Source organism: Schistocerca nitens, chromosome 1 (assembly GCF_023898315.1).
Source record: "Schistocerca nitens isolate TAMUIC-IGC-003100 chromosome 1, iqSchNite1.1, whole genome shotgun sequence".
Taxonomy (NCBI): Eukaryota; Metazoa; Arthropoda; class Insecta; order Orthoptera; family Acrididae; genus Schistocerca; species Schistocerca nitens.
In genome coordinates this window covers 425607732-425627121 of record NC_064614.1, presented here as the reverse complement: position 1 = coordinate 425627121, position 19390 = coordinate 425607732, and the positions used below count along the sequence as shown (strand labels likewise).

General features: G+C 39.1%; 1 protein-coding gene across 1 annotated transcript in view; it reads right to left on the bottom strand.

Annotated features, from left to right (window-relative positions):
* The window catches only part of LOC126250492 (uncharacterized), a 79702-nt gene that overhangs the window by 44566 nt on the left and 15746 nt on the right, over nucleotides 1-19390 (bottom strand). Inside the window, exons 6-8 of the mRNA XM_049951564.1 lie at nucleotides 12815-12955; nucleotides 5257-5333; nucleotides 436-619 (exon numbers count right to left, since the gene is read on the bottom strand). Coding sequence (XP_049807521.1) covers nucleotides 436-619; nucleotides 5257-5333; nucleotides 12815-12955 — 402 coding nt within the window. The remainder of the gene's footprint in view (nucleotides 1-435; nucleotides 620-5256; nucleotides 5334-12814; nucleotides 12956-19390) is intronic.

Here is a 19390-nt window from a genome sequence, read left to right as displayed (position 1 = left end):
ATTTTTTTGTGTATCTTATGGGCTGTCTAGAGAAAACATCCTAGCCACCCAAACCCAGTGTCTGGTTCAGTTTCATTGGTGATATCTACTCAACCCAATGTGCCACCTTCATGAATGGTATCTTCACCTCTCTGATGGCTCCATCCATATTTCTGTCCTCCTTATCAACTCCACTAACAAGCAACAGCAGATGCATTTTGGTAGCCATCATTCTTCCCATACCAAAAAAAATCACTCCCACATAGTCTGGCCACCCATGGACTCCATCTGCAATGATGAGAATTTCCATGCCCAATATGCTGAAGGTCTCATTAAGGCCTTCAAGGACAGGCAATATTCCCAAACCAAGTCTATAGACAGATTTCCTACTCTATATCCTCATATGCCCCTAATCCTGCTGAAGAGAAAGAATTTCAATGCAATTTTGGAGCTTACCTCCAGATCCTTCTCAGAAATGTTGTATGTTGCAACAAGCTGGTCAATGAGAGCTTCCAGACGTGAGCCCAGGCCTAGGAGCTGCACCGCTGCACCCGACACAGCAGCGCCCTGCTGCACCAGCAGCTCCTCACTTCGAGCCCCCAGGCCTCCCAGCCTTGCCTGCAGTGCCATGTTCTCCTGCCTGATATAAAACTTCATTTTATTAAGATTTTTCATTAGTTACAGTATTAACTGCTATAACCCAAATCTGAGACTAGCAATCCATTTGTTTTGTTACACTTTAACACATGTAAATGTATAGTCTGAGGTAGTCCTGAGCCTGCATAATACCGCAAAACATGTATCTGTAATGTAACGTACACAATGGAGGGTGGAAAATAACATGAGTTTTCATGAAGGCAGTGGTACTACACTAAGAATGTGCTTAAAATGTGGGCACTTTTCACCATTTGGAATGAATATTTGGTTGACTGTCATGGAGAAATGAAAGTAATTTTATAGTTGACTTCACTTCTATTTTGATACAAAGCATTGAAATTGTAACCAAGTGTGAAAAGCTCAGGCTGACAAGATATCCCATGAATTAAGCCGATGAAAATCCAACAGGTATTATTATGTGTGTAGCTTGCAGTACAGTGCACAAATTCACAACTCATATGATACTTGAAAAAAGTGATCCTTTGTTCACTATCTGAATCTGTAACAAAATCAAATATTGGTTGTCTTATGCATTACTGTTTAGAGTGGCTGTTTAGAGTTGAAACAGAACAGTATTGTTTACAGTAATTTCCTTAACAGTCTAAAGCTGCAATAACTTCTATCTTTAGTGTAATAATGCCATGTCTCTCAAGGCCACAAAGTGTAAATCTATCAAAGTATTATTTAATTGGATAAGTGCTGCCAATCAATGTACATTTGATTCTGACTTTATTTATTTATTAATCCAAGGATCATTTCACAATGAAATAGGATTTGTTACTATAATGCAATCAAAATAAGTAGTTCAAAATATACATACACATGGAATACTGGTATGAAAATACATTTTTTTATGAGGATAGGACAAGTGGTAGGCTGTTTCCTTTCTGAGGGAACCTTCCTGCCAATTGCCTGAAATGATTTAGGGGAACTGCAGAAACCTAAATCATGATAGACAGACACAGCAAACTCCATCCTCTTCAATACGAGATTAATGTCTTAACAACTGTGCTGCCTCATTTGGTTGGTCCTTAACTGTATCATGTTCTTTGATTTACACACAATTTGACATGTTATACACGAACAGACTTAAGTTGCTTACTTATGTTCCAAAAAGAAAAAAATGGCATCCATTTAAATTTATATGGGGAAAAAATAATGACAAAAGATGCATACAAAAAATAAAACAGATTGATAAGGGGCCGAAACTTGAGTAAAAATCTGTGGGGCCAAACACAGCACTCTGAAATGGGCTCAGTATGCAATATCATTGAACCAAAATTTCATTTTTAAATACTTAACTTGGAAAATATGAGGAATGGTGGAATCAGAAAAACAAGTTGCGTAGAATAAAAATGTAGATTCCTAGTTATCATACAAAGGAATCACAGGCAGCCACAACCAAAAGAATGCTATATGCTAAGCTTTTGGCCAAAAGGCATTCTTCTGAAGTATAAAACGTATTCACACAAGCACAACTCACACACACACATAACCACCATCTTTGGATGCTGAGGCTAGACTGTGTATTGCAACTGTGTGTGATGGGAGAATCAATCTGTGGGTGGTGGGAGTAAGGAGGAGGCTGGGGTGGGGAGGGGCAGGGATAGCAGGATAAGGGTGGGGTAAGATGTAGTGCTGCTTGTGAAAGCATGCAGGGATGTTCTGGGAACAGGGTAGGTTCAAATGGCTCTGAGCACTATGGGACTCAACTGCTGAGGTCATTAGTCCCCTAGAACTTAGAACTAGTTAAACCTAACTAACCTAAGGACATCACACACATCCATGCCCGAGGCAGGATTCGAACCTGCGACCGTAGCGGTCTCGCGGTTCCAGACTGCAGCGCCAGAACCGCGCGGCCACTTCGGCCGGCAACAGGGTAGGAATGCTAAATACAGTCAGGAGAGATTTGGGAGGGGAGGGGGTGGCAAGTGGAATAGGAGTCTTGTACAGAGGGCAAAAAGAATAGTGTGTGCACTAGTTGAACAGAATATTGCATAGATCAGGAATGGGAGCAGGCAGGGGATAGATAGGTGAGGGACAGAGACTAGTGAAGGTTGGAGCCAGGGTGTTACTGGAACACAGAATATACTGCAGGGAGAATTCCCACCCATGATATTCTGAAAGGTTAGTGTTGGTAGGAAGGTAGGGAGGATCCAGAGGGAAGGATAGCGAGTAGCATATTCTTCATTTCAGGGCACAACACAAGGTAGTTGAAACCCTGGCAAAGAATGTGATTTGGTTGTTTCAATCCTGGTTGGTACTGAATCACATGAGGAACGCTCCTTTGTGGCCAGACAGTGGGTATGTGGGAGGTGGTATGTGACTGGAGAGACAAGGCACAGCAGACCTGTTTCTGTACAAGGTTGCGAGGGTAATACTGGTCTGTGAAGGCCTCAGTGAGATTCTTGGTATATTTGGAGAGGGACTGCTCATCTCTATGAAAGCTATGACCATGAGTGGCTAGGCTATATGGAAGAGACTTCTTTGAATATGGTTGATCATGGTGACCTCTCACCTGATTCAGATTCACTGATAATATTTTCGTGATCTGGACCAAGGGTGAGGAGACCCTATCCACAGTCCCCCAGAACCTCATTCACTTTACCTGATCCTGGTGGAAGGTGGTTGTCGGGTAGGAGTCAGTCGGGCATTGGAAATGTTGTGTTCAATAGCAGCAAGTCCACTGGCGTAGGGATGTTAGTGTAGAGGTACGTGGCATCAATATTGATGAGCAGGGCACCATTCAGTAAAGGAACAGGAACTGTAGAGTGTCAGTGGAGGAAATGGTTCGTATTGTATACATAGGAGGGTTGATTATATATAACAGGCTGATGGTGTTGCTCGATGAGAGTCGAGATTCTCTCAGTGGGGCTTAGTAACTGGCCACAATGGGGCATCATGAACAGCTATATTGTCACAAAGAATTACTTCTCTTTTGAAGGCATTGCCTACAAACAAAAGCATGCTACAGCTATGGGCACCCATAATGCACCATCCTGTACCAACCTATTCATGGACCATGTAGAGGAATTCTTCCTAACCACACAGAATCTCAAACCTCTCACCTGATTCAGATTCAGATTTCATTATTTCCCATAGTTATTGTGATACTTCAAAATTAAGTAAACAACTGCACTTATCTCGATAAGTTTAGAGTAACAAATGTAGTCACAGTTTACATTAGGTACATTTCAGGTCATACATTTCTGCATATGAAACATTACTAATATGTCAAAATTATTTTTAATGATGGAAAGAGAGACATGTTTCTTTCCAGTGTTGTGTCAATAAGTGATAAGTATTTGAGAATATCGATGATGAAGTTGGCAGTGACATGCCACACATGAGACTATTGTTGCCTGCTATGCAGAGCTCCTTTATCTTTTTATTTTTCAGATGATGCTCATACAAACAGAAGATGGAAATGGAAAGACACTGGATGTCATCAGCTGATGATGCTGACTAGATTTTTTTCTCAGTTCATGCTCCTTGATTTCTGGAAACTTTGAAGCAGGCATAAGAGAAATCTGAAAGTTAAATTCTTGCTATTTTTGAATGAGCAGCTGGATGAAGCCCAGAAGGACATGTCAGGATTTTCCTTATCATCATAGGCTACTTTTATTTCTCCAAACACATTGCCTACACCTTGCATGGTTCACCATCCAATGCTACACCATTGAAGGTGACTCATCTCACTTAAAATCTACCAATGTTTCTTCTGAAGACACCTCAAGCTGAATCATATACTACCTTGTGAAACTGAACTGTTGTGGAAATACTATCTTAGCTTTATTAACTGAAAACCATTATTTATACAGATACCACATTGAATAAAGTACCATACTAGGTGTCTTACTAAAAGTAAACTTTTCATAGTGGCATTTTTACTGTCATTCAATAACTTGTACCAACTTATCTTGTAATAATTAGCTTCCCAGATTGAGAAATAGCAAGTAGAGAATTTGTGTGTTGTTTTGTCAGAGTAATTGATATTAATTTCTCCAAAATCTGGAAACTGTCTAGAATCATTTGGCACAACTCATGGAATTTGTGTTCATGTTCAGAAGTTCAGAGGGCTCATGAGACATTACAGTTGAACTATGTTTGATATCTATAGCAAGGTATGGGTGTATCCAGTATTTCTTTCCTTTTGCAGTTCTCTCTGTGCTTTAAAAGCTGATAAGCTGCAACAATGTGCTCTTCAGAGGAGCTCACGATTGCAACTTAGGCAGTAATGTGATTTGCGCCGTCTTGTTTTTTGTCATGCTGGTCTAGTAGGAAAATGAGTGTCACAAATAAAAGAGTCACAAATAAAAGCCTAGCATTGCTTGACCTTTATTGCAATGTGTTTTCTTGCATATCATATCACTTCAGTGGAAACAACACCTAACAGTTTTCTGTCCTGAATTTCCTATTTCATAAAAAAAAATAAAAAATAAAAAAAAAAGAAATGTGTGGGCAGACTAAAGGGACGATGCAAATAAAATTATCATAGAATTTATAGAATATGAAGTTGATGGTGAATCACCACAGTGACAGTGATGATGATAAAAAGACCAAAAGAGTTAAGAATCTTGATGCACTATTATGATCTTGCTATCTTTTTGAGGAACATACCTGCGCTGCTCACTGATTCTTACTAGGTGCTTGCACTCTTCCTGTGACTGCTGCAAGCCTGCACTCAGTCTGCTAATCTGAAACATGTAAATGAAGTTTTATCACTACTACTGCCATGAAGACAAATTCAGTTATAGGAACTTGTCTTACAATATCTTCAATCATGTACAGTGTATTTTGTGTAATAGTCCAATGATTGGAAATGTGCTTTAGCACAACTTGAGCACCTTCACTTTCTTCAAATTATTTTGACCAATCAGCACACTGTTAAATTATTCATCAGCCACTACCTTGACACCTGCACAGAAGTACACTAAGATATTTCACAAGTAACATGGGTATTTATCATTAAGAAATAAAGTAAACGTCCACATCTTTAATACATACAAAATGTATGTTCTTATTCAGATGCAGTACATCTGAATGTGCATGAACAGCAATAGTCAAACAGAACAACTCTGATACAGAATTGATGACATGTTACTGACAGAATAATCTGTAGTTTGTAAGGCGTATTGCTGAGCATCGTTATTAGCAATGGGCCAGAAATCTTAGAGATCATGTGATGGGTATTCAGCAATAATTATATACACAGTTCTCTCATCACCATCAATAATGTCTGTTTTACATTGACATTTACAAGAAAACTAGTGATAATTTACATTACTTGTGTAACTTAGAATTATCTCTCAATACAGTATGAAGAAAGAATAGCATACATAAATAACTAGGTGGGTAAGCAGCTGAGGTAATATAATTCTAAGATTGTTCCTATGGCAAAAATGTCATAAGATATCATTTTCTTGAAACATTTCAGCTCTGTGGAACTAATAGAAACACGATGCAGCATGTAAAACCTATCATAATGTTTATATCTAAAAACAAAGATGATGTAACTTACCAAACGAAAGCATTGGTATGTTGATAGACACACAAACAAACACAAACGCACACACAAAATTCAAGCTTTCGCAACCCACGGTTGCCTCATCAGGAAAGAGGGAAGGAGAGGGAAAGACGAAAGGATGAGGGTTTTAAGGGAGAGGGTAAGGAGTCATTCCAATCCCGGGAGTGGAAAGCCTTACTTTGGGGGGAAAAAAGGGACAGGTATACACTCGCGCGCACACACACACATATCCTTCTGCACATATACAGACACAAGCAGACGATATCGTCTTTCACTCTCCTTCCCTCTTTCCTGATGAAGCAACCGTGGGTTGCAAAAGATTGAATTTTGTTTGTGTGTTTGTGTGTCTATCAACATACCAATGCTTTCGTTTGGTAAGTTACATCATCTTTGTTTTTAGATATATTTTTTCCCACGTGGAATGTTTCCCTCTATTATATTCCTATCATAATATTTCATTCATTGCTATGTTTCATCCTCATATCTTTGACATTAGTCGTTTGTTTCCCAAAGCAGTTAGCATATTTTATTTGAACGTTTCAGAATGCAACTGTGTTAATTTTGGGCTTTGGTGAAATTGGTCAGATATCCTGAAACATTTCTCTTTAATCTCACAATTTACACAGAGTTCGTTGGACTGAAGGAACAAATTTATATATATCATTACACAGATAGTGCTCCACCCAATTATTTTCACAAGCAGGGACTAATCTGTTGGTATTTTGTCTATTTTTTACTTTCAAATAAACCAATGGTAGTGGCTATGTGGTTAAGACATGAGCCTCATATTTAGGAACTGCCCTGTTCAACTGCCTATCACATTATGCTGATTTCCATTCACATGAATTATCTGCATGACTTCAAGAGAATGTAAGGTAATTTGACTGTCCACTTTATTTGACTAGCAATCTATATTACTAAGCGGTTACATTCACGGTCTATGATATGATGCATTCAAAATACTGTCATCATTTACTCATTAACAGGTTAAAGGTTTAAATATTACAATTAGAAACTGTGTGTATGTCTTGAGGTAGAGCAATTCGCAATGCACAAATGCCCACACTATATTCATCCAGTATCTGAGAATGAAAGAATTTAGTGGAAAACTTTACTTTTAAAAGAATTTTGCTCACTGACCCCCCCCCCCCCCCCCAACACGCACACCAAAACAATGACAGGAAAAAAAGTTTACTGCTTACTACATTTTTGTCCTTCATGCAGTAAAACTGCTGCACTGCTGTATCAAGCATAACATTTCACTTTATTTCTCTATTTGTTAACACGTTTTCAGATAGTATCCATGTATACCACTGAATGTACCTGCAAAATTGTTTCATTGTGCAACACATTCTTCAGGAGATATGATGTCATAAACATTGAGTTGTTTGAAAAACTAGTTTTTGCTTAAATGGAGTGCAAATTACCCAGACTAAAATCATCCAGTCTTTAATAATGAGAGCATTTGGCAACTAACAACAACTTTAAAAATAATTTCCAATGTTTTCTAAGCATTTTCTCACATACATGCTTATGGGAGCTTGTATATTATGTATTAGCCTCATAAAATAACTGCCCAGTTATTTAAGGGATAACATTTTATTTGTACTCACATATGACAAAACAGAAATGAGAGTTCATACCGTAACCATGCTGACCATTGCAAAGTTAAATTTATGGGGTCACCACTTATTGTGACAAAGTGCATTAGTGATGTCGCCACACCAGTCTCCATTTTCTTGAAACGGGGTGCTCCTGGTATATGGGGGAACTTGCACTTGGTTTGTCTATCTGTTCCCGTGAGAACTACTGGTGCAGGCAAGGGTTGCTCCAGTTCTACTGTTGTCCCATTGGCATCCCATTCTGGTACTGGAAGTGCAGTGAAACTGTTTGCCTAAACATCAGCCTCCATGTCAGACTGTGATGTTGTAGGCCGACTAAGAAGTGTACCCTATTGGTTAATGCAAGTTTGAGCTGCTCAGTTGAGACTATCTCTTGTTTTCTGTCCTTTTCAATTCTGAAATTGTGATGTCATCTTGCATGTCTCTGTAGGGTAGGTGAAATAAGCAGTGGGTGCATTATATCGTGCCTAAGCCACACGTGTTTTTTTTTTCCCAGGTCTTTGTGCTTGAACGCCCTCTAGTCTCAATGTCTGACAGGGTTGGTAGGCTTAAGGTTCCTCACTCTGGTGCCAAGTTTGTAAACTGTGTACATAGCTCAGTATCAGTCAGCTGTGCAGATAATGGCATCTTTAATTGAGGTCTGTTCTGACAAAACTCAACAACTATAAAATTTGCAAGAATGAGTTACATATATGTTTGTGTACTTCTAAATGAGACAGATCCTTTGCTGTTTGCCAAATGTGAGCATCTACCACTTGCAGAAGATATTTATTGTTAGTTTTCAGTAAAGTAGACCACTACATCAGGGATGCCTCTTGATAGGGTACTTGGTACCACTGAAAAAAAAAAAATTTGAGAAAACTTGAAACAAAACCTTAACATCACATTATTATGAGGTTCTGAGCCACAATGGTAACTGTATGGATAAATAGTTTCATGAACATTGATCGATCAGTTGTAATAAAACCAAGAACCCATTGCGTGAAAAAAGTTTGTAAAAAATCTAAAGAGGTTTTTTGATACTTTCATCAGAAGCCCAAGAGTTCAACAGGTATGCCCTAAAGCATGGTGATGAATATGACAATGGGAATAATGAAGTACAGTACCTTAATGAACAAATTTATTAAATTAATATTTGTTCAGTATATTAAAAAAAACACAAAATTACTGCTATAAAATGAATAACCAGCAGACATTCAGTTTTGTAAAAATATTCACAATTTTCACATATTTTTAATATGCAGCTGGAAGCTAATAGAAACATTTTCCACCACTGCATTATGTGTCTAGAGTTTATTTAGGCAATGTAATTTTGTAAGACTTCAGCAATTTATGTTGTTCAAACAATTCAGTAAAATGTGTTTTCTGAATGTTTTATTTTTTGTAGCTGAAGAGGTTTGTGAAAATAGTCCTCAGTTCTCCTGGAACACTCAGATGCTTGCGGTAGGCCAATTATGGAGGAGAGCATTGAATGTCCCCATTCACTGTCATCATTAATCCCTGTAGAACTAGAGGGCTTCAGACCACAAGATGAGCTACACATTAGGGCAGTTTCAAGTGTGCAGTGAAACCGTTCTACCATTCTGCTTCTGGCTGTATAGCAGCTTACACTGCCGAGGAGATTGCAGCTGCTCAGTAGTAAAAATTTGTCAAAAAGTTGTTTCACAAACTGCCTACTGTGACTTGTAGTTACGTCTTTTGGTAACCCAAACATGGGAAACCATGCGTGCACTCTGTCCTTGCGACCAATTCAGCAGATACATCTTGTATTATGAAGACTTCTGGCCAGCTGGTAAAATGGTAAATGGTGAGAAGCAAGTGACATTTTCCTGCAGAGTATGGTCCCGTGATGTCTGCATGTAAACGCAAAAATCTTGCTGATGGTATCAGGAACTGAGCAATAAGTGTGAAGATGTGCATATCTGGTTATGTTGGCATGTCAGGCATGCACATGCCAATATGCAACAATCTTTTTGCACTCCAGGTGACATGACTTTACCAGAGACTAACTTGGCTGTCTCAGATTCCTGGGTGTGCTAGGTTATGTAGTGACTCAAAATTTTCTCAATAATATTGTTCTGGTATGTAGGGTTATTTCTCCCCTTTCACTTCTTCTCGCCAAATTCCATCAGGTACATTTGGGGCTGGTACACATTTCAGTTGCAATGCTGTTTGCTGCTCCTACAGAAGATGGCACAAGTTATGATCTTCTTGCTGCTTTAATGCCAACTCTGACCAGTGAACTTTTGTACTGGTGTTTTGAGATAGCCTAGGCAATCTGCAACCAGGCTGTCTTTTCATTCTATGTGATGCACATCAGTTGTGAACTGTGCAATATAGTCAACCTGCCTGCACTAATGTGGTGAACTGAAGAGGTCTGTGTCCCATTGAAAGATGACCACTAGCAGTTTACGATCCATAAAAATTACAAAAGGTCTCTCTTCAACAGATGGGTAGAAATGTTTGATAGTGAAATAAACAGCACGTAACTCGCAGTCAACAGTACTAAGTTTTTGTTGCTGTTGAGTCTAGTTCTTAGAGAAAAATGCCAGTGGCACCCACTTGCCAACACCCTTTTTTTCAGTGCTGCTCCCAGTGCTATCTGGCTTGCATCTACCATAAGTGCCATAGGGGACTCCATCTTGGGTGTCCCAGCAGTGTTGCATGCAATGGATGTTTCTTTAGGTCTTGAAAAGCTGTTTCCACATCTGGAGTTAATGGTATTTTATGATTTCCTATAATATTTTTGGTGGTGAATAATGATGTAAGTGACTGTTGTATGGCATCTATTTTAGGCAAGTGACATTGATAAAAGTTCAACATGCCTCGAACTCTGTGAAGCTCATTGTAAGTTGTGGCGTTGTACTGTTTCAACTCACTTGGGCAATGGTGACAGGCCTGCAGTGGAGACCTGGTATCCCAATGTACACTACTTAGTTTTGTTAATAATTGTGCCCTATTCTCTCAAAAAAGCTGCCACAGGTGTTCAATATGTCCTCTTATAGCAAAATGCGATCAGTAATTCTCAAAGCATCACAAGCAAGAACCATTGTCAAGTGTGCATTTCTGAGGCCATCTGTCCATGAGCATCCCCACTCTAAACCCATTTTGCTCCTCCAATTCTCCTATTTGTGCTTCTATTTGATCTACTCAGTCTACAAAGAAAATTGCACACAATACACTTGTGGGACCTATATTGAACATATATAAAGAAGAGCACAAATCATCACAGGTCTTGAAACATGCCACAAATTTCCTGTAATGAGAAGTTGGCTATATGTGCTGCCAGAGTCCTGCCGAAAGGTCACAAAAGCACATTCTCTCAAAGTAAATTGGCCAAAGAAAGACTGAAAAATATTTCCCACATATGTACCTCACTGGTCATTGTTCCTGAAAAAAGAGGGCATATTATTCTCCCACCACTAATAGCACACCACACTCCTATTTTATCATGCACGGATTCCTCATGTATTACATTAGGCTTCACAGAGCTCCAGTAATAGTTATTTTGTGAATTAACATGGGAACTGTGGAGATCTGAAAAGAAAGTTAGATGAGGATCAATTTCCCTGTCACACACCCTATTCAGAATCCATTCACCAAACTGTAATCTTTTTGCAGAGTCAACTGGCTTAAGTTCTTGCACTGCAATTATTTTATAGGGCTCTAACTTTAGTAACATTGTAGCCATCTGAACAGAGTCACAGGAGATTCCCATTTGCTGAGAAATATGCTGATCTGATTTTCTAGGAGACCTTCTGAGAACATGCTCAATGTTATCTAGAGTTTTTTCTGTGAGTACTGTATATGGTTGTCTATGGTTCCTATCAAGAACACTTCCCATTTCAGGAAATTCATTTATCTGTCAATGACTCATACTCTGATTAGCGACTTGAAGATCAGGAAATTCCTCTTAAAATGATCTCCTTATGGCACATGCTGGTTCCGTACACATGCAGGAAGCATTCGTGCACTCTTTGGCAACTAGAATACTTCTATTTCACCATTTCAATTGAAACACTTTCACCCAATACACTGTATTCTGACACCTAACAGACACATGCTACCTGTGCAATGATTCTACACAAACAAAGGCCTCACAGCAGAGGTGAAATATACTCCCTGCTGGCTGCTAGTGGGGCACTAAAATGCCCACCAGGTAGTTGCATTAAGGATTGATCACCCTGTACTACCAGTCCGATACATATTGCCCATAGAGGTCATAAAGACATGGCCAGACTAATTACAGCATGCACAGAGGCATTTAAGCAATCATTCTTTCCACTATCCATGTATTAATGGAGCAGGAAAAAGTCCTATTTACTAGTACAATGGGAAGTACCATCTTCCATGTGCTTCACAGTGGTTTGCAAAGCATAGACATAGAATACAGTCACTGATGAGAACTTTAAATGAAAATTCCAATGATTGATCTACTGAAAATATTAAAAGTTCATGCAGCATGTATAATTTAGCATAATGTGTACCACACATTGTTTCAACAAACACTGCACAGCTCATTGTTATAAGTTTTGCAGCCATAATATTGTACTTCAATTTCCACCATAACACTTCCAGTACAATTCAACAGACAGTAAGAGTAATTTTTAGTGTTCATAGACAGAATATTTACAGAGGTCACTTTAAATGGCTGACAATACATAAGACATCAATCTGCCATACTCGTTCTCTCATGAGTTCAAGTGTTTAAAGAGATTTTACTTCAAAGAAACAGCACACTTCTTTAAATCATGTAAAAGGAAAAGATGGTGTGAAATCATTCAAATATGAATGGAGAACACTGCTATGAAATTTTCATTTGTCATGCAGTGATATCAAACTACCCCAACATATGAAAATTACTTCAAAAATATTAAAAGTGTTTGGCTCTAAAAACCGTTAACAATTTTTTTAACTTAGCCCACTTTGTTTATATTTCAATTGCTTTTGAAAACTGGCATACAAACACTGTATGTATATATGTATGTATCTGCACAACTTATATCTGTGTTACTTAAGAATCACACACCTCATTTTCTGCTTCACGGAGGGCTTCAGCAAGCGTTGATTTTTCAGCCTGAAGGAATTCTTGAAGCTCCATAGATTCAGCCTCTTGATCTTGTTGTTGTTGCAATAACATCTTTTGTGCTGCCAGGCTCTTGTCCAGATCCTGAAGAAATGGAATGCAGTCAATATTGCTCTTCTTTATTCTAGTCTTACCACAAATTACAATAAGCATGAAACGTCTTGAATCCCCTCATTCCTACCAGTCACCAATTTCTACTAATAAATAATATGTTGGTGTCATTTCATAATAAATTGATGATGAAGGATGAATTAATTTTCCAGGTTAATGTAAAAGTAGTTCAAAACCCAAACTTTCATATTTAGCTATCCGCATCTGGGAAACAAAGACAGATCTACTAATAGCCAAAGACAAACAAGGTTCAATTATTGTACTGCTCATGAGAGAATTTAATCTCTCAACAAAAACATGAATGTACCTCAGCGTCACAAAAGCTCATTTAGAATAAATATGCCTCCATCATTTTTATGGCCTTAATTTATTTGTTCACACTTTTCTATTAGCCAAACTAATGATATTTACAACCCTTATCAGATAATAGTATTAACACTGTAGCAAAATATAAGTGGGGTGAGATCAAGCTGTTAATAGTCTTCCCTACTTGTATACCATGATGCTCTCCTATTGTGCATTCTGCTGCATATGAATACTTTACAAAGCCAGCATCAACGTGTTTTCTCCAGACAACCATTTACAAAAATTAATAGGCCCCTTAAAATTATTGTAGAAGAGACTAAATAATTCTGGATCCAAACTCTGTTAATTAATTACTTGTTCCATTGATCACATTCAAAATTAATGTTATGATATGGAATGTGGCAACAGAATATATGTGTGTGTGTGTGTGTGTGTGTGTGTGTGTGTGTGTGTGTGTGTGTCAAACAGTTTCATAGCTGCATATTTCATCTCATTCTGTGCCAGAGATAGATTCTTTAAAGGGTAACACAGATCATTTTTGCTTCAGCTGTTGTGTTTGTGAATATCTCTGTCAATTTCAAACTCAAAATTTCAAAATTACTGACAACAAATTTCATGCATGAATTAATGTACCGTGGGGCTGTGGTTAATATTCCCAGCACTTACAGAGATGCTTGAGTGAACCCTAAGTATAATTCTAATTACTTTCTTTCTTGCAATAAATACCTTTTGTATAAGTATCATCCCATAACACATCAGTGAATAGAAATGTGCAAAATATGCTAACTTCCTGACTTCCATGTCCCCAAAGAGGGCAGTTATTCTTATGGCAAAAGCAAAGAAATTCATACTATTAGCAGGTCTGATATATGGTTTTTTTACTTTACATTTTCAGCAATATGCACACCAAAGAACTTAGAAGTTCCTACACTGTTTATTATATATTGATGGTATACTAGGTTAACTGGAGATGGGATATTTTTTACTGTACAAAACTGGATAATTTTTTAAGCTAGCCCATCTGTGCAAACAGGGCTAATTCTGCCTCTTGAGGCAAATAAAATGGAAGGTCATTAAGACAGAGCAAGAACAGTAGTGGGCCAGTGACCAAACCTTGGCCGGACGCTGGTGGCCGAGCGGTTCTAGGCGCTTCAGTGTGGAATCGCACGACCACTACGGTCGCAGGTTCGAATCCTGCCTTAGGCATGGATGTGTGTGATGTCCTTAGGTTACTTAGGTTTAATTAGTTCTAAGTTCTAGCGGACTGATGACCTGAGATGTTAAGTCCCATATTGCTCAGAGCCATTTGAACCATTTTGAACCAAACCTTGTGGGATTTCAATTGTAATTTCTACCAATGCAGATGATTTTATTCCCTCTTTGTATTACTCAAACAGCCTAGGGAAACTTATTGCATTCTGTTTCTTAAATGAGAAATAAACAAAGGATGTGCTGAACTACGTATTCCATAAAAACTTAAATTCATTAATACAATATTATGATTGACACAATAAAATGTCTTTGGTGTGTCACAGAAGACCCAAATGGTGATATTTTATCATTTAAATATTTTATCATTTAAATATTTTATTATGTACTCAGTAAATGTATAAATAGCTGAGTCAGTAGAGTGGCCCTATTGAAATCCAAACTGTGAGTGGATAAGTATCCCATTACTACACTGGTGGGTGGCAACACTGGAACACATTCCCTTCTCAAAAATTAAAAAAAAAAAAAAAAAGGATGTAAGGAGTGATACTGGACAATAGTTATTGACATATATGGAGTCACCCTTCTTGGAGAGTGCCCTAACAATGGAATATTTCAATCTGTCGGGGAAAATGGATCTTACATACGGGACAAAACCATAATGTACTATAAGGTGACAATTTTTAGTCCCTTGTTGGAGATATCATCCATCCTATGCGAAAACTGCAATGTAATGAAGTAATTATAACATATTATTTAAATTTAGCTAATGTATGACCTGCAGTGATACAAAAAGAAGTTAACAGTAGGAAGTAATAAAGCAAAAGATAATAAATCAATGTAATGTGTATATAAATAGTGTTTGGTGAAGATGCTACTTTCTGTGATAACAAATTGTGCCACTGAATCTGATAATATTTGACATACACAGCAAAATTCCACGTAGCTTTCCTCCAATGCAAAATCTGAATCTGTGATGCCTTGGACACTAGCATGCCAAAAAGGAACATTATAATGACAGCAATGAAAAGCTTTCAGGTTCCAGCCAGGTGGCAATTTTAAAACACTATAACTTCTGGCAAAGGCGATGAGGATGTAGCAACTCAGGAATGGACAGGTGGGGATATGACATGGAGCCATACTTTAGACTTCACTATTTTGTTTACACTATGTATGCACAATGTCATGTACCAAACATCTTAACGTAACACAGGTCCAGTCCACAGTAAACTGGCAGAGAGTATAGTCGGGTATGAGTCATCAGTTTGAGAATTCATAACTATGACAGAGGCAGCAGATCGCAAAAAGGGCTACCTGAAAGCAGCAAATTGTATGCCATAACTTGGTCATGCAGCTGTTGCAGTCATTCTGGAGGGAACAGATGTTGTGAAGATGGCTTCTGGTGTAACAAGTTGCCCACTAGATGTTGGAGGAGCTGTGATACTGCTGGAACATCTTGTTCAGTGCAATAACATTTTTCTCCAGGAAGTGAAAATGCTGCAGGATGATGTTGTTGAGGATGATGTCATATCTGGTATGTGCACCTTGGGTATCGCCTGTGGTTCAGTGTGTGTGCTGTGGGGTACACAAAAAAGTGGCAAAGTGTGCACAGCCCTTGGAACTTGTGTGGAAGAGCTGAAACACTGGTGGAAACAGCACAGACGTGTAATGCCTGGTAGGAGATCAGTGTCCACCATGCAACACATTGTTATGTCATCCGACACCAGCTGTAGGGAAATGTCATCCCCTCACGAGATGGTAATCAGGCCAAGTTGCATTGTATCATTGTCATTCAGATGGAGGCATGACATCACGGCTGACTGCCATTGCAGGGAGGGGATGCTGGCTCCTTCAGCAGCGTTTGGGTGGAGTCATGATACATCAACCAGCTTGGATGGCATGGTGACAAGGGTGTCATGATTGGTGATGTTTGGATGCATTTGTGCGAGTTCAAGTTCTTGCGATCACAAGAGGCAAGTGGAGGTTGTGACGTAGATGGCTACCATAGTTGACAGCGTCAATTACACATTGTCAATTGTTCAAAATAGTAGGGCAAAAAATAGCACCTTAGCACGTTTTAGCTGGTTGGAAGGCACAATCGTGAAAATGTGTACTGTCCAAACACAGTGCAGTCAAAACAAAAGCATCAATGACACACTGTCTAACTAGTTGGATAGCATGTCTACATCTGGTACTGTAATGACACTTCATACCTCAATTTAAGCCCCATGTAGAGGGTTGAAAGCACTGTTGCGGAGAGCAAATCTTATCAGCTATATATTCCATATCCAAATGAGCCATTTCTTGCACACTGATGGAGGGTGGGATATTGCAGACGCGCCATGTGGTCGGTACACTACACAACTGTGTTATGGTTTCAGGTTTGAACACAGCTTGTTGCATTGTACATGAATGTTCTATGCTGTAGCATGGTATGTAAAACAAGGATGCAGGAAAAACACTGTCAGTTCATGTGAATGCACAGAGGCAGAATATGATTATGCCTGCACTGTCACTGCGCAGTAACCAGTTTGGTAGTAAAGTGAGAAAACATGATCCGATGCAGTAGTCATGGGTCACCAATGTAGGAATTCAGGTACGGTGGGTGCGATAAGATATGAAATAAATCCACACATTAGAGTTCACTACTTTATGTACAGTATTGTGGACTGAAGGTCCTAACATTCACACAGACATACATACAGACTAAAAGGGCAGAGGGTATCTACTCAGCACCACTCAATAGTCAGAGATGTGTTGGGGAGTCTCACTGGTTGAATCCCCACAGGTATGACATTCTTCCAAATGTCACAGTATTTTAACACGACCACCCAGCTGGAAATCCAAGAGATTTTCCCCAGTAGTATATGAAGAAAGTCTACAGTGAATTGATGAATTTTTTAATTGACAGACAATGTAAAATTCCTGGCAGATTAAAACTGTGTGCTGGACCGAGTCTTGAACTTGGGACTGTGTTCGAGAGTGTGGCACACAGTTTTAGTAAGTTTCATTTCAGTGCACACCCCACTGAGTGAAAATTCATTCTAGATAGACAATGTCTCAAAAAGCCTTGTAACACCTTTCACGAGATATTTGTGGAGTGATTCTTCATACTGGTCACTAGCATTCTTCTTGATGGTTGGTTGGTTGGTTGGTTTCGGGGAAGGAGACCAGACAGCGAGGTCATCGGTCTCATCGAATTAGGGAAGGATGAGGAAGGAATTCGGCCGTGCCCTTTCAGAGGAACCATCCCGGCATTTGCCTGGAGTGATTTAGGGAAATCACGGAAAACCTAAATCAGGATGGCCGGACGCGGGATTGAACCGTCGTCCTCCCGAATGCGAGTCCAGTGTCTAACCACTGCGCCACCTCGCTCAGTCATTCTTCTTGAATAATTATAATTAAGGAAAAATGTTATTCACACTTGGGGGAAGTGAATCATGTCATTGCAAATAAAGCAATTTATTCTCAGCAGGTGATTAATCACACACGGGCTCATGCAAACAATATATTATATCCGGGAGGGGAGCGGGCGGAAGAAATAACAAATGCCTAATACGATGTGGGAAAATTGTCGGCATTCAAAACAGCTTCTAGTCCTCTTGGAATGGATAAATACAGGGCCCGTATAGTTTTCAAAGGAATCTTATATCATTCTTGCTGCAAAATTGTGGTAAGTTCAGGTCACAATGATGGATGTGGATAGCGATCAAATACTCTTCTCTCCAAAGTGAACCACAAGGGCTAAGTAATATTGAGAGCTGGTGACTATGGTGGTCAGTGCATGCATATGCAACAATTCATCCTCGGGCTCAGAAAACTAGTCCTGCATGAAGCAAGCTGTATGAACAGCCACCATACTTCAACCTAACCTAACCTAACCTAACCTAACCTAACCTCTCTTTGGATGTAAACTCAGCCAAAAGTTGGAAACAGTGTGAAACAAGACTCATCTGACAAAATTATTTTCTTCCATTGCACCTAAGTCCAGGTTTTGTGCCTTCAGTACCACCTTTCCCTGCTATGTGTGTCCATAATCACAGACGGTTTTGAAATTCCAGCTTCTGCTACAACTCCTGTTTATGGAGCTCCAATCATTTTGTTTCAGTCCTAATAGGGTAGGTGAGTGTGACATTCAGTTTTGCAGTGACTCTTGCAGCTGCCATTCTCTTATTTATCATCACAATTCTCTTCATGACTGTCTGTCATGATCACTCTACACACAAATTCACCTGCATTGTGACTTAGCAGATGATGTTTTCCACATCCCCTGTATGCAATATAAATCTTTAATATAGGGCCACTTGAAAAACAAATTACTTCAACCATCTTGGTTATGGGAACACCCATCAGATAGGGAGAAACAATTTGCCCATGTTTGAATTCACTTAGCTGTGACATAATGCACTCACAATAATACAGAACATTGCTCTGACCACGGATGGCACTTGCAACATACTGAGGACATTGCACAGGTGCCATTCATGGTCAAATACAACAGTGCAACCAGCAGGCTTGTCTAGCATTTGCATTTACGTTCAAAAAAATGCATTTCTCATGGTGTGTCCATGTCTTTATCCAACCCCTGTAACATTATAAAAACACACACACACATTTTATATATAAACAAAGATGCTGTGACTTGCCAAACAAGAAAGAACTGGTAGATAGACACAATAAAAAACACACAAACAAATTTCAAGCTTTCGCAATCCAAGGTTGCTTCATCAGGAAAGAGGGAAGGAGAGGAAAGACGAAAAGATGTGGGTTTTAAGGGAGAGGGTAAGGAGTCATTCCAATCCCGGGAGCGGAAAGACTTACCTTAGGGGGAAAAAAGGACAGGTATACACTCGCGCGCGCGCACACACACACACACACACACACACACACACA